Here is a 14,012-nt window from a genome sequence, read left to right on the forward strand (position 1 = left end):
CCGTGAACATAACCTGGGACCACTGTTCCAATGACCATGTACTGTGCTCTTGACAGCAAGCTTTATGGGCTCTCCTGTGACAAGGGTCAGTGGAATGCACCTTGCAGGTATCTGGGCAAATAAACCATGTCTGTTCAGTTGTCTGTAGACTGTGTGTCTGGAGACAACTGTTCTAGTGCCGCGGTAAGGTGCCAAGCATGGCTACCTGCAGTACTCCGTGGTTGTCTTCAGGCACTGATGGTGAGATATCGGTCTTCTTGTGGTGTTGTACACTGTGGACATCCCATACTGTAGTGCCTGGACATGTTTCCTGTCTGCTGAAATTGTTGCCATAGTCTTGAGATCATACTTTCTGGCACACGGGTGGCCCGTGCTATGACCTGCTGTGCTTGACCAGCCTCCAGCCGTCCTAGTATTCTACCCCTGAGAACGAAATCAATATGTGTTCTTTGAGTCATTTCACAGCATTAAAATAGAGATAAGGTGTTCCATACACTCAGTTTAATCGAAACAGTTTATTCTAAGATTTATGCAGCAGGAATAAAGTGAAAGTGTGCTACAATTTATTTTCTTAAGGTTGTGTTTATATAGTAATTAAGGTAAAGTTCTTCCCACCTATTTACATGGAGAGTATTCTTGCAAAAATTAAGGAGTGTGATGTTGCTGCATTTTATTTGAATGTCTAGGACGTTATACCATGCACCATTCAGTTTAATTTGGAATCAATGTAAAATCATTTCAGTTTTGATTTATGTTATACATCTTTAACTAATCCCAGAGTTAGTTCCTCTGACTTATTTTGTTTACACATAAGTTCATTACAAGGAAACTAACTTGCTTCTAGCTTATGGCAGTGTTTTCTACAACTGTTGTGTAGCTGTGTAGTAATGATATAAAAGAGTTGTTTCAGTTGTGGATCATGTATTCAACTGTAATTTGAGGTATCTCTGATATGGCGTCATACTCAGTATTGCCATCGCTTATTAGTTTCCAATCAATAGCTACATTTTCACCTTGTTGAGTGTCCTTCAGTAGTGCACCATCCCAGTGGCACCTTTATATCAAGGTGCATACATTCCAAAAACTGTTTGTTGCTCTATTACTCTGTCTGAGTTACTACATCTGTCAGCAACATAAGTCACCCTTAGTCACAATTATTAAATTTTATACACAGTAAGATTGGTAAAGTACGAGGATCACTCCAAAAGAAATGCACACTATTTTTGTAAAAATACAGTTTTCATTCTGCATGTGTGAAACTTTTACAGTGTGTAGATACATCCCGGCCCCTTGTTTTCAAACTTAGTTCAAACTGTTCCTGTGAGTGGCACTGTCACAGCATGTCTTCAAGATGGCTGCTACAGTTGATGTTCGTCAGAAGCAATGTGCTGTCACAGAATTTCTGTGCTGTGAAAATGAGACAGTGTGAAACATACACAAGAGGTTGAAAAAGTAGTATGGAGATGCTGCTGTTGATCGCAGTACAGTTCGTCAGTGGGAAAGCAGGTTACGTGATGAAAGCGGGCACGGCAATATTGAGGATTGTCCCCGCAGTAGCAGAGCTCGTACTGCACACACTCCAGACAATGTGCAGAGAGAATGAGGCAAAGGTCCCGAGTTCCAGTCTCGGTCAGGAAGTTTCAATGTGCAGAGAGTTAACGTACTGGTAACTGCTGACAGGCACATCAAAGTGAATGAATTGTCATGCTACGTTTTGCTGTTGCACGACAATGCACGGGCACATGTCAGTCAAAAAACCACGAAGCAATCACAAAACTCGAATGGGAAACACTGAAACACCTACCTTACAGTCCAGACCTGGCTCCATGTGACTATCATCTCTTTTGGAAACTGAAAGACTCTCTTCGTGGAACAAGGTTTGAAGATGATGACTCCCTTGTGCAGGCTGCCAAACAGTGGCTCCAACACGCTGGTCCAGAATTTTACTGTGCAGGTATACAGGTGCTGGTTTCAAGATGGCATAAGGCAGTTGAGGGATGGAAATTATGTGGAGAAATGATGTATGAGGATGTATCTACACACTGTAAAACTTTCAAACATGTAGAATAAAAGATGGATTAAAAAAAAAAATAATGGGCATTTCTTTTGGTTGTTGTTGTTGTTGTTGTTAGGAAGTTTAAGGGGGACTAAACAGCTAAGGTCATCAGTCCCCCATTCCAAAAAACTGGCGAAACAAAATTTACGGAACAGGTAAAACCCCAAGGGGGGAGGAGACGCCCCTCCCCCCAGTCACTGAAAGAACACCAATGTGTCAGCGAACACTAGAGACAAGAAGAGTACAGACGAACACTGGACAGAAAGAAACGGAAGAAAATAAGAGGGTCGGAGACTGGTTGACTGACCATGGGAACAAAAATTGGGAAAGAGTCAACCACCCGAATACACACATTAAAATCTGCGACCAATGGGACACTCGAGGACAAGATACACAGAAAGGGAAAGGGACAGGTCCCCCCCTAAATGGAACCATAAAAAGGACTACCACGGATAAAATTTAAAACGTCGTCAGCCATGGAGGCATCGTCGCATAAAACCAAAGGCAACGTGCCCGGGAGATTAAAAGTCTGCCGGAGGGTGCGCAGGCGGGGACACTCCAACAAAATATGGGCGACCGTCAACCGGGACCCACACTGACACAGGGGGGGATCTTCCAAACGCAAAAGATGTCCGTGTGTCAGGTAGGTATGGCCGATGCGGAGCCGACACAGGATGACAGAGTCCCTGCGAGAAGCCCGCAGGGAGGACTGCCACACATCGGTCGTCTCCTTAACAGCCCGCAGTTTATTCGGAGAAGTCAGGCTACGCCACTCGTCACGCCACATCTGAAGCACCTTACGGCGCAACGCCAGCTGCAAATCACGAGCCGGGAGGCCGATCGCCAAAGTAGGGGCGTCGACCGCCCCTTTGGCCAGCCTGTCGACACGTTCATTCCCCAGGATGCCAACGTGACCTGGCGTCCAAACAAAGACGACCGAACGACCAGAGCGGGTAATGGCAAAAACAGACTCCTGAATAAAGGATACCAGAGGAGAAGAGGTATAGCAGCGGTCGATAGCCTGGAGGCTGCTCAGGGAGTCACTGCAGATGACGGACGTACCTGAGCAGGAACGCATATGCTCAAGAGCGCGCAATATGGCCACCAGCTCTGCAGTAAAAATACTGCAGCCAGCCGGCAAGGAGCGCTGTTCAACATGGGCAGCGTGAGCAAAAGCGTAGGCAGGACGACCATCCACCAGGGAACCATCAGTGTAGACAGGCTCACAGCCTGAAAATGAGGCGACGAGTGCAAGAAAACGGTGACGGAGGGCCACATGCGGAACCGAGACCTTGGGTTCCCGTGCCAAGTCCAGGCGGACGGACGGACAGGTCATACACCAGGGAGGCGTGGGTGCACAGGCCCGGAAGAGCGGCAGAAGAGGGAACGACCCCAGTTCAGACAGCAGGGACTGGACGCGGACAGCAATGGAAAGCCCAGACCTAGGTCGCCGGTCGGGCAGAGGGAGAACCCTGGCAGGGAAAAGCAGGCGATGATTGGGATGGCCCGGTGAGCAATGCACGTGGACAGCATAGTCGGCGAGCAGTCGGTGGCGGCGAATCCGCAGCGGGGGAACCCCGGCCTCCACCAGCAGACTATCCACGGGGCTCGTACGGAAAGCGCCAGTTGCAAGCCGAACCCCACAGTGGTGTATGGGGTCCAACAACGTCAACACTGAGGGTGATGCAGACCCATAGGCCAGGCTCCCATAATCAAGCCTGGACTGCACTAGGGCTCTGTACAATTGCAACAGCGTGCTGCGATCTGCACCCCAAGACGCATGGCTCAGGCAGCGGAGGGCGTTGAGGTGCTGCCAGCACTTTTGCTTCAGCTGAGTAATATGAGGAACCCACGTGAGCCGGGCATCAAAGACGAGTCCTAAGAAGCGGCTAGTGTCCACCACTTCAAGTAGTTGACCGTCGAGGTAAAGTTCCGGATGAGGGTGGACCGTCCGACGCCTGCAGAAGTGCATAACTCGAGTCTTGGCTGCAGAGAACTGAAATCCATGAGTCAGAGCCCATGATGCCGCCTTGCGAACGGCTGCTTGCAGCCTGCGTTCGGCGACTCCCGTAGTCGTTGAGCTAAATGAGATGCAGAAGTCGTCGGCATACAAAGAAGGAGACACCGACGACCCCACGGCTGCAGCCAGACCATTAATGGCCACTAGAAATAAGGAAACGCTCAACACCGAGCCCTGCGGGACCCCATTTTCCTGTATATAAGATGAACTAGAGGCGGCACCGACTTGCACCTGGAAAGAGCGGCGCAATAAAAAGTTTTGAAGAAAAGCTGGGAGCTGACCACTAAGACCCCACTCGCGCAACGTAGCAAGGATGTGATGCCTCCATGTTGTGTCGTATGCCTTCCGCAGATCAAAAAATACAGCAACGAGATGCTGACGGCGGGAAAAGGCCGTACGGATAGCAGATTCCAGCCGCACCAAATTGTCCGCAGCAGACCGGCCCTGACGGAAGCCACCCTGGGATGGAGCGAGGAGACCGAGCGACTCAAGGACCCAACACAAACGCCGCCCCACCATACGTTCGAGCAATTAGTGTAATGGGACGATAGCCGTCCACCGCCAGAGAGTCCGCACCGGGCTTCAAGATGGGAACGATAACACCCTCTCGCCATTGCGACGGGAACACGCCCTCGCTCCAAATGCGGTTAAAGATGGTAAGGATGTGTCTCTGGCAGTCCCTGGAGAAATGCTTCAGCATCTGCGCGTGGATGCAGTCCGGTCCTGGTGCTGTATCAGGGCAATTGGCGAGGGCAGTGAGGAATTCCCTCTCGCTGAAAGGAGCATTGTATTTTTCAGAACGACGTGTGTGGAACGATAACGGCGTCCGCTCGGCGCACTCCTTTAGAGAGCGAAAGGCAGGAGGGTAAGTTGCAGTCGCAGGGCTCGTAGCAAAGTGCGTGGCAAGGTGGTCAGCAATGGTGGCAGCGTCCGTGCAGACAGCGCCGTCCAGGGAGATTCCAGGGACACCCATAGGGGTCTGGTATCCATAAATCCGCCGGATGCGGGAACACACGAGCGACGGGGAGACACGGGAGCCCAAGGATGAAATGTACCTCTCCCAGCATTCCTGCTTACGCCGTGCAATAAGACGACGGGCCAAGGCACGGAGCTTCTCAAAGGCGATGAGGGTCTCCAGAGACGGGTACCGCTTATGACGCTGGAGAGCCCGCCTACGGTCGCGAACAGCCTCAGCAATCTCCGGCGACCACCAGGGGACAGACTTCCTCCGAGGGAGTCCAGAAGAGTGAGGGATGGCAGTCTCGGCCGCAGAAATAATTGACGAGGTCAAGACACGGACCACCTCGTCAATGTCACCCTGTGGGAGAGAAGCAATGGTGGCAGCGGAAGTAAAAGCCGGCCAGTCAGCCCTGTTGAGAGCCCAGCGGGACAGGCGCCCAGAAGAATGACACTGGGGCAGTGACAAATAGATGGGAAAATTGTCACTACCACACAGATCAGGATGCACTCTCCAGTGAAGGGATTGGACAAGTCCGGGGCTGCAAAGAGAGAGATCGATGGCCGAGAACGAGCCATGGGCCACACTGAAATGCGTGGGAGCACCGGTGTTCAAGAGGCTAAGGTCGAGCTGAGCCAACACATGCTCCACAGCGCGACCGCGGTCATCGGAGATAGTCCCACCCCATAGACAGTTGTGGGCATTGAAATCGCCCAGAAGCAGCAATGGCGGCGGGAGTTGAGCCAGCAGCGCAGCCAAGACATGTCGGGGGAGTTGCCCATACGGAGGAACGTAAACAGAGCAAACAGTAATAGCCGGCGAGAGCTCAATCCTGACAGCGACTGCCTCTAAAGGCGTCAGAAGGGGTACTGGTGAGCTACAGACAGAGTGGTGAACAAAGAGGCAAACTCCACCTGAAGCTCGTTGACAGTCAGCGCGGTTCTTATAGTATCCCCGATAACCGCGAAGGGCAGGGGTCCGCATTGCTGGAAACCAAGTTTCCTGAAGAGCAATGCACAGAACAGGGGAAACACTCAGAAGCATCCGGAGCTCAGGCAGGTGGCGGAAATAACCGCCGCAATTCCACTGGAGAATGGAAGCAGGAAGGGACTGGGAGGGCGTGAAGGCGACTAAGAGGCAGACGGCGCCGCAGAGTCAACGGCCGCCACTGAGCGAGAGTCAGCTGTGTCCATAGGAGAGGTCCCCGAGGGTTCCGTGAGGGCGAGATCCGCGGCAGAGGCGAGGATCTCCACCGCATCCCCAGAGCCAGAGCTATTGACAGCAGGCGGTACTGAAACTGCCGGAGCGTCCTTCTTCTTGGACACGTTCCGGTCCTTCTTCTCGCGTCTGTCCTTTGGCTTAGAGGGCTGGGAGAGTTTCTCTGAAGGAGCGTCGGAGGCTGACGACGACGCAGAAGCCCTACGACCAGCAGGTGGATGAACCTTCAGCCACTGGCTGACATCCGGCGGGGGTAGCAGAAGAAACGGAAGAAGGGAGGGCCCCGAGGGACCCCTTCCGCGAGAGAGACGCCGGCAGAGACGACGCCGGCAGAGACGACGCCGGCAGAGACGACGCCGGCAGAGACGACGCCGGCAGAGACGACGCCGGCAGAGACGACGCCGGCAGAGACGACGCCGGCAGAGACGACGCCGGCAGAGACGACGCCGGCAGAGACGACGCCGGCAGAGACGACGCCGGCAGAGACGACGCCGGCAGAGACGACGCCGGCAGAGACGACGCCGGCAGAGACGACGCCGGCAGAGACGACGCCGGCAGAGACGACGCCGGCAGAGACGACGCCGGCAGAGAAGGGGGAGGGGGAGGGGGAGGGGGAGGGATCGAGCCCCCTGGTTTTGGAGCAGATGTCACTCCTGAAGCATGTGCGGGGGGAGTGACAGAAGGGGGTTTGCCCCCAACTGCTAAGGGGGCAACAGAGGAAGGCTTGCCCCCAGACACGAGGGAGGTAGACAGAGATGGACGGCCCCGAGGGCCAACTGAAGGTGGCACAGAGGAGGCGATAACGTAGCTGCAGCATAAGAAGTTTGAAGAGAGACAGAATGCAACCTTTCAAATTTCAGTTTTGCCTCGCGATAAGTAAGCCGGTCCAGGGTCTTAAATTCCATAATCTTCCGCTCCTTATGAAGAACGGGGCAGTCCGGCGAGCATGGAGTGTGGTGTTCCCCACAGTTGACACAGACAGGCGGAGGCGCACATGGAGAATCGGGATGAGAGGGGCGTCCGCAATCTCGACATGTGGCGCTGGATGGGCAACGGGAGGACATATGCCCAAACTTCCAGCACTGGAAGCACCGCATCGGGGGAGGGACGTATGGCTTGACGTCACAACGGTAAACCATTACCTTGACCTTCTCAGGCAATACAGCACCCTCGAAGGCCAAGATAAAGGCACCGGTGGCCACCCTGTTGGTCTTGGGTCCTCTGTGCACACGACGGACAAAATGCACACCACGTCGTTCCAAGTCAGCTCTCAGCTCGTCATCGGACTGTAACAAGAGGTCGCGATGGTAAATAATCCCCTGGACCATATTTAAGCTACCGTGGGGAGTGACGGTAACAGGGACGTCTCCCAGCTTATCACACAAGAGCAACGCCCATGACTGGGCTGGGGAGGACATCTTGAGGAGGATGGACCCATTCCTCATTTTAGACAAACCCGCCACTTCCCCAAACTTATCCTCCAGGTGTTCCACAAAAAAACATAGGCTTTGTCGAAAGAAAGGAGTCACCATCTGTCCTGCTGCAGACAAGGTATTGTGGTACATAAGGCTCCTTCTTGGCACTAGATCTGCGCAGCCAATGAGGGGAACGACTGAGGATCATATTGTGCAGCATAGAATTCAATTTTGCCTCGCTTAGAGACGCTGGTGGCAGTGCAACCACCAGCTTGGTGAGATTTATTGCGCTTCATTGCGCCACATCTGCCCAGATGCCACCTACTCCGAACGAGGGCTCTCCCCAAGGGCGCCACCCAGCCAAAGCAACGGGTACCTGGCCGATATCCCATTGCCCGGAGTCCCCGTGCCCCAGACAAGATGGGCACATACTCCTTGGCATGCATGGGGAGGAAACAGCTCTGGCATCTGTAGTGCGATCCCTGCGTGGTCAGGGGGCTACCACCAAGAGGGTACATGACGACCCCACCACAACGGACTGGCTACCGTGCTGGATTTTAGGTGTTGAAAGGGTCCACAGTTGCCGTGGGCGCTGAGAAGGGGATTGCGCACAAGACGAGGAGGCAACCCAGAAGACATGGGGTGTAAATCCCTCCACACGACAATAGATAGCATGCAAGATGGAGGTGCACGATGGACCAATAGAAAAACACCACGTAAGGCGTCCTTCCCCAAATGGCACGCACTGACAACGGAAATTTTGAAAATGGCAGGTCAAACCCAAGTGGGGACCATCACATAAGGCCGAAACTTTGAAGACTCCTTTTAGTTGCCTCTTACGACAGGCAGGAATACCACGGGCCTATTCGTACCCCCGAACCCGCAGGGGGGGGGGGGGGGGGGGGGGGGGGGGGGCATTTCTTTTGGAGTGACCCTTGTAGCATGTTATATGTGTCTGACATATTTTGCAACTTTATCATTTTTCACATTGTGACCTGGATTTTGTAACAGCTTTTTCAGGAAGTACATGTACGTATGTCTGACTTAAATAAATTATTGTTTATTACTTCTAGCGTTTTCTACATCCTGCATTAATATAAACTGTTAATAATTACATTATTTTAAGTATGCTGAAGACCACAATTCTCATGTTGCAGTAATCTGTGTACATATTACAAAGAATTGACTTGCTGTAGTCACGAGCAGTGATTTCTGATCGATCTCTGGAGTTACTAAAGTGCAAATGTGAATTGCAGTGTCCCTTGTTCTGAAGTTTAATACAATTCTTCATATCATATACAGCGTGCCCTTTGTTTTGCAGGACAGATTGAGTCCCTTAGTGAGTCACTGTTTCCTGTAGTCACTTAGGTAGACAATATATGAAATTCTCTTAGGAAATACAGCTTCAAACAATGGAATAAATTAATCTAGAAATTGGTTAAATTTACTATTGACTTTTTAGCTTGATACATTGTCTCATTCCAACTGCTGCAAATGTCTGGTGAAGGTTTGCATATTTTCACTGTTGCCTTATATACACGTCCTATTGATAAAACTACTGTTATTTGCATGGCTCACAGAAAGCATTTTGAACAGTTGACCATCATGGTCAGGAAGACATCTAAAATTACACTTACACATATGTTGCTAATTCTTTTATCTACAGAGTACTGTCAATCAGGCTCGTGAAGTTCTTTGCAACTCTTGTGAGACAGTCAACAACTGCACTCCGCTCATTACACGCTCAAAATCTGCCGCATTTTTACAGGAAAGAAAATTTACATTACAATACCAAAGTATGATTATTTTTGTTTCTGAGAACAGGTGAGTTAAAAGTGATTGTTTGCTTGGTGAATCTACTCAGCTTTACTGAGGGAGCTCTATAAACAGTTACCACATAAACAGTCAGTGTATTAAAGCTTTAACCAACACTTCTTTGACTTTTTTCACACCAGATCTCCAGTTGCTTTCTGGTATATCTCTCCCCATATATTTTCATTTTCATTTCACCCTCATGTTACACTTTCCACCTTCTAATACCATCTCACCCTCACAACATCCCCACAACGGCCCCATTAAGTTTTATTTACATTCCCTCCGCAAACATGCCTTCACCCTAACCAGATTACACTCCCATATTTTATTTACTCAGGCTTGTCTGGCATTTGGCATTACCCCCAAAGGCCTCACACTTAAAGTTCCCATCTCTGGCTGCAATCCTTCTTTCCATCAGTCCTTATACCAGTTCCAAACAGCACAATCCATAGCCCTCACCCGCCTAATCCTTCACCTATACATCGACTCAGCCAATGAACACACCCGTCAACTCCTATCCCTAATCAAAGTCCTCAATCTTTCCTCTCCCACATCCACACCGGCTATTCAGAGCATCCTCCTACAGGCCAACCGCAAATTAGAACAGCATGCCACCCTCCACCTCAAAAAACTATCCAATCTCCTGGTTTCCCACCTCCGCAAAGGCAACTCACCTCACCCTCCGCAACCTTTCCAGCAAAACCTCAACCTCCTCTCATTGTACACAGACCCAGTCTCTCCCATCTACTCAATCTCCCACTTCCAGCTCCACTCCCCCCAAAACCTCAAAATTCTAATCAACACAATCTGGAACCACAACACCCTAATTCAGTAGTTAACTTTTCCTCCAAACCTCTCTCCCAATCCAAAACCCCTGTCCTATCCAAAGGCCTCACCTTCAGCCCTACTCCCAGAGTCAACCAAACAGCCCTCGTCAAAGATTTCCTGTCCCACACTCATACTCTCTGCTGGAAATATCACTTTGCCATGAAGAAAAATAATCCTAATCCTACTCCTAATGATCCAACTCCCCAAGACACTATCCAAATTGAACCCTGCCTGGAACAGTTCCATCCTCCGTCACAGCGGGACCCACCTCCTCTTCCTCAAAATCACCCTCTCCAAACGTTCCAGGGATTTCTCACTTTCAGCCTTGCCTCTCAATCCTTCTGAAAAAACCTTAATCCTACTTCCAACATCACCTCTCTTCCCGTTACCCACCAGCTCTCAACCTCTGCTAATTTCAAGTTGCCGCCACTCATACCTCACTTGTCATTCAACAACATCTTTGCCTCTGTACTGCCGCCTTGCCTGAAATCTCTGCCCAAACTCTTTCGCTTTAAAAATGTCTGCTTGTGTCTGTATATGTGCGGATAGATGTGAGTGTGTCTGCGTGTGAGTGTATAATTGTCCTTCCCCCCCCCCCCCCCCCCCCCCACTCTAAGGTAAGTCGAATTGCTGCAGATGCTCAATATTTTCGAGACCAGAGGAAGATATCGATCCTTAGTTTCACGAAAGTTTCAAAATCTCACCTGTATTTCATACTCGTCACTTTAATATGCAACAAACACAAATTCATAGTGACCGCTATTTTTGATTGCAATGTTCTCAAATTTGATATTCGTATGTGAAATACAACAATAGTTATGACCATTATCTAAATGACGGGCGACTCGTCTGTGCCTAAATAATTCGTAATTTGCAAATGGAAGTTACTGTACATTATTATAAATAAAAATACATTGTCAAATAAAGATAGCATAAGACAATTGTCTAAATGGTCAGCACGTTTCCAAATATTTGTCGGAGATATTGTACTACAATCTTCAAATGCATTCATTCCATATCCTAGCTGTGGATCGCAGTTACGATCTGTTGCACGGGCAAACAAACTTAACTTGAGCTGAACTGATGAGAGTACCTACTTGGCATCTGCTACTGGAAGTGAAGAACTGGCAACAGAGAGCCGTGAAAACTCTGCAGCCATCCCGAGCATCCCAGTGTAGTTGGAGGGGGACTCTGCAGGCACAGGCGAGTAGTAGGCACCGGCCGGCTCACCGCCACCACTGCTACCTGGTGAGTAGAAGGCACTGCCGCTGCTGCCGCCTGGCGAGTAAAAGGCACCCCCGCCGTTGCTGCCACTGCCGTAGTAGAAGGTCCTGTTGTCATTCCCGGCCTCACCACCCGAGCAGTAGGTGCGCGACGTGTCAAAAGGGTCGGGAGATTCTGGCCTTTCGTTACGGGCGTCGAGGCCAGGGCAGTTGGCGTACATAGGTGAACCACCTGAAATAGCATGCCACACTTATTCTATAATGTGCTCGTATAAACTGAGAATGGCACGACTGCGGAAGTCGCGTGTACCGAGTGGGGAGAACTCGGGGAATGTACGTACAGAGACAAATACACGAGTAAAGAATACTGTGAGTGCTTGTGATACTGTCCTTCTACTGCCTAATGCTTTTATCGATATGAGAGTTCCCTACGGGGTGAGGTTCTTCGGATGAAAAAGTTTCGATATAAAATTACTGTCTCAGAACATTTTTATGGTACTCAGTTACACGCGTCAAATAGTATCCATATATATAGATTGTATGTACAGAAATCTGCAATTTCACATTGTATCAAACTTGTTGTAATGTAATTACAGCATTCTGTTGGAGGATAATTAGCACTCACCAACAAAAAGCAATTTCTGAATGTTTCCTGCAATTCGTGAGTCAATTCTTACTCATTTTGGATAAAGAAAAGTGAATACGACAATGAAAAATTTTCCTTAGCTCTAGTTCTGTGTTACACACTAGGTGAAAGTATTTCATATTAACGGATTAAGAGAAAATTTTAATTAAATATGCTAAAAACATTGAAAGTGTATTTGAATTTTTTTTAAATGGTAGTTACATTTTAAGAGATCTAAATTGCTGGAAGAATATCTTGCAGATAGTTGGAGTAAAATCTTTTAGCTTGCCTCTTGTAACAGAGTTCTGGAGCAACTCTACACAAAGACCAATAGAAATCCACAAGCATTGCTTCATTCCAATGGCCCTGATATCTTTGTTTCATAACAGAAATGTCCTGATGGAATCTTTTGCCATGTTCATCCTGACAGCTCCACAACTAGAAGGGAAAAAGTCTAGTTGGGAGTGCAGAAAATGGATTTTAAGGGACATGTTGAATCTAAGGTTATGGTACTTTTCCAGGGCCACTGTCACCACCTGAGTGTAGGTGGTACTTTTGCAGGAGCATTTTCACCAACTGAGTGTAGTTATCAGGTCTTTTGCTGACTAAAAATCCATAAACCACTCTCTTGAAGGCTTCCCAAGTGTCCTTTTCTTTCCCCTCCAAAACATGGTCACATGCGAGATCCTTTACAAGTTCTCGAATTTATGGCTTGATAAAAATACCTTGTGTCACTTTTGCATCACTTGATTTCGGAAATTTCTATCTTAGGTAATTCCTTCTCTTTCATACCTTTGACAAAATTTTTCATCGAACCCAGCCTGATATGCACAGGTGGAAGGAGAACATCTTTTGGGTCCACAAGAAGCTCGGCAACAACATTTCTCTCATTTGAGTTCAGATTTCTTGCAGGCCAATCTGCTTTAATATAATGCGATTTCATATGCCTACTGTCCCAAAGAAACAGCAATGTTTTGTGTACCCAATTGCGTTCCTAAAAGTATGACTATGACTTTTAGATCACCACAGATTTTCCATTTGCATTCATGACATTTGATTGAGTCCAAGAGGGCTGTCATATTCGCATGTCTCCTTCTTCTGAACTGCATGACAACCAGGAATAGAAGAAAGATGGTTGCCATTGTGAAGTAACTCAGCTTCCAACCTGATCTTGGAAGAGTCTTTGAATAGTCTCTGTTCAGTTGGATCATTGTTAAAATTTAAAGATTTCACCCAGCCATTAGTGTCGCAGAAAACAAGATTGTTTTTCTTCTTCAAAAAGGGAGTCAGTGACACTTTTGGTACTGTGACATTGTGACATCACATTCGAGAAGATTCCATTGCTGTAGTCGAGACCCAAGAATTTCTGCCTTCTCCTTTGACATGTTAAGGTCTATAATGAGATCACTCAATTCCACTAGACTCAGTCTGTGTGGTTTATCATCTTTCCCCTCAAAATCATGGCCACAGATGTGGAAGGTTTGTTTGGTTTTTTGTACCACACTCTCTTCATTTTCTACTTGAAACACACAATTTTCAGTGAAGTAGAAACTAGTAAACTACCTGAATGTGGACTGGATCAATTGGCAGATCCAAGATTCAGGTAATGAACTGTTCTTCTTTTCTTTATAGACAATCCTGCCTCTATAGGTGGAGGCAAGCAGAAATAGCAGTCATCAGTGTGGTCTGTTGGCTCCCACCAAACCATAGGCACACCAAAAGTGATAGATTATTTCTTATTTTTCAACCGTTCTCGCAGTCTAACTGAAATTGCATTGCAACATATATGTGGTGCCCAAGACTTATCCTTGGTGCCCTACTTTCACACAGAAATAATGCTGATAGACAGTCTTC

At 48.6% G+C, this 14,012-nt stretch overlaps 1 protein-coding gene across 3 annotated transcripts in view; it reads right to left on the minus strand.

Moving 5' to 3' along the window:
* The window catches only part of LOC126353937 (activated Cdc42 kinase Ack), a 403,423-nt gene that overhangs the window by 125,657 nt on the left and 263,754 nt on the right, over nt 1–14,012 (minus strand). For all 3 annotated transcript variants that reach the window (XM_050003203.1, XM_050003205.1, XM_050003204.1), the window contains exon 12: nt 11,408–11,765. In XM_050003203.1, coding sequence (XP_049859160.1) covers nt 11,408–11,765 — 358 coding nt within the window. The remainder of the gene's footprint in view (nt 1–11,407; nt 11,766–14,012) is intronic.

This window comes from Schistocerca gregaria, chromosome 3, assembly GCF_023897955.1.
Source record: "Schistocerca gregaria isolate iqSchGreg1 chromosome 3, iqSchGreg1.2, whole genome shotgun sequence".
In the NCBI taxonomy this organism is placed as follows: domain Eukaryota; kingdom Metazoa; phylum Arthropoda; class Insecta; order Orthoptera; family Acrididae; genus Schistocerca; species Schistocerca gregaria.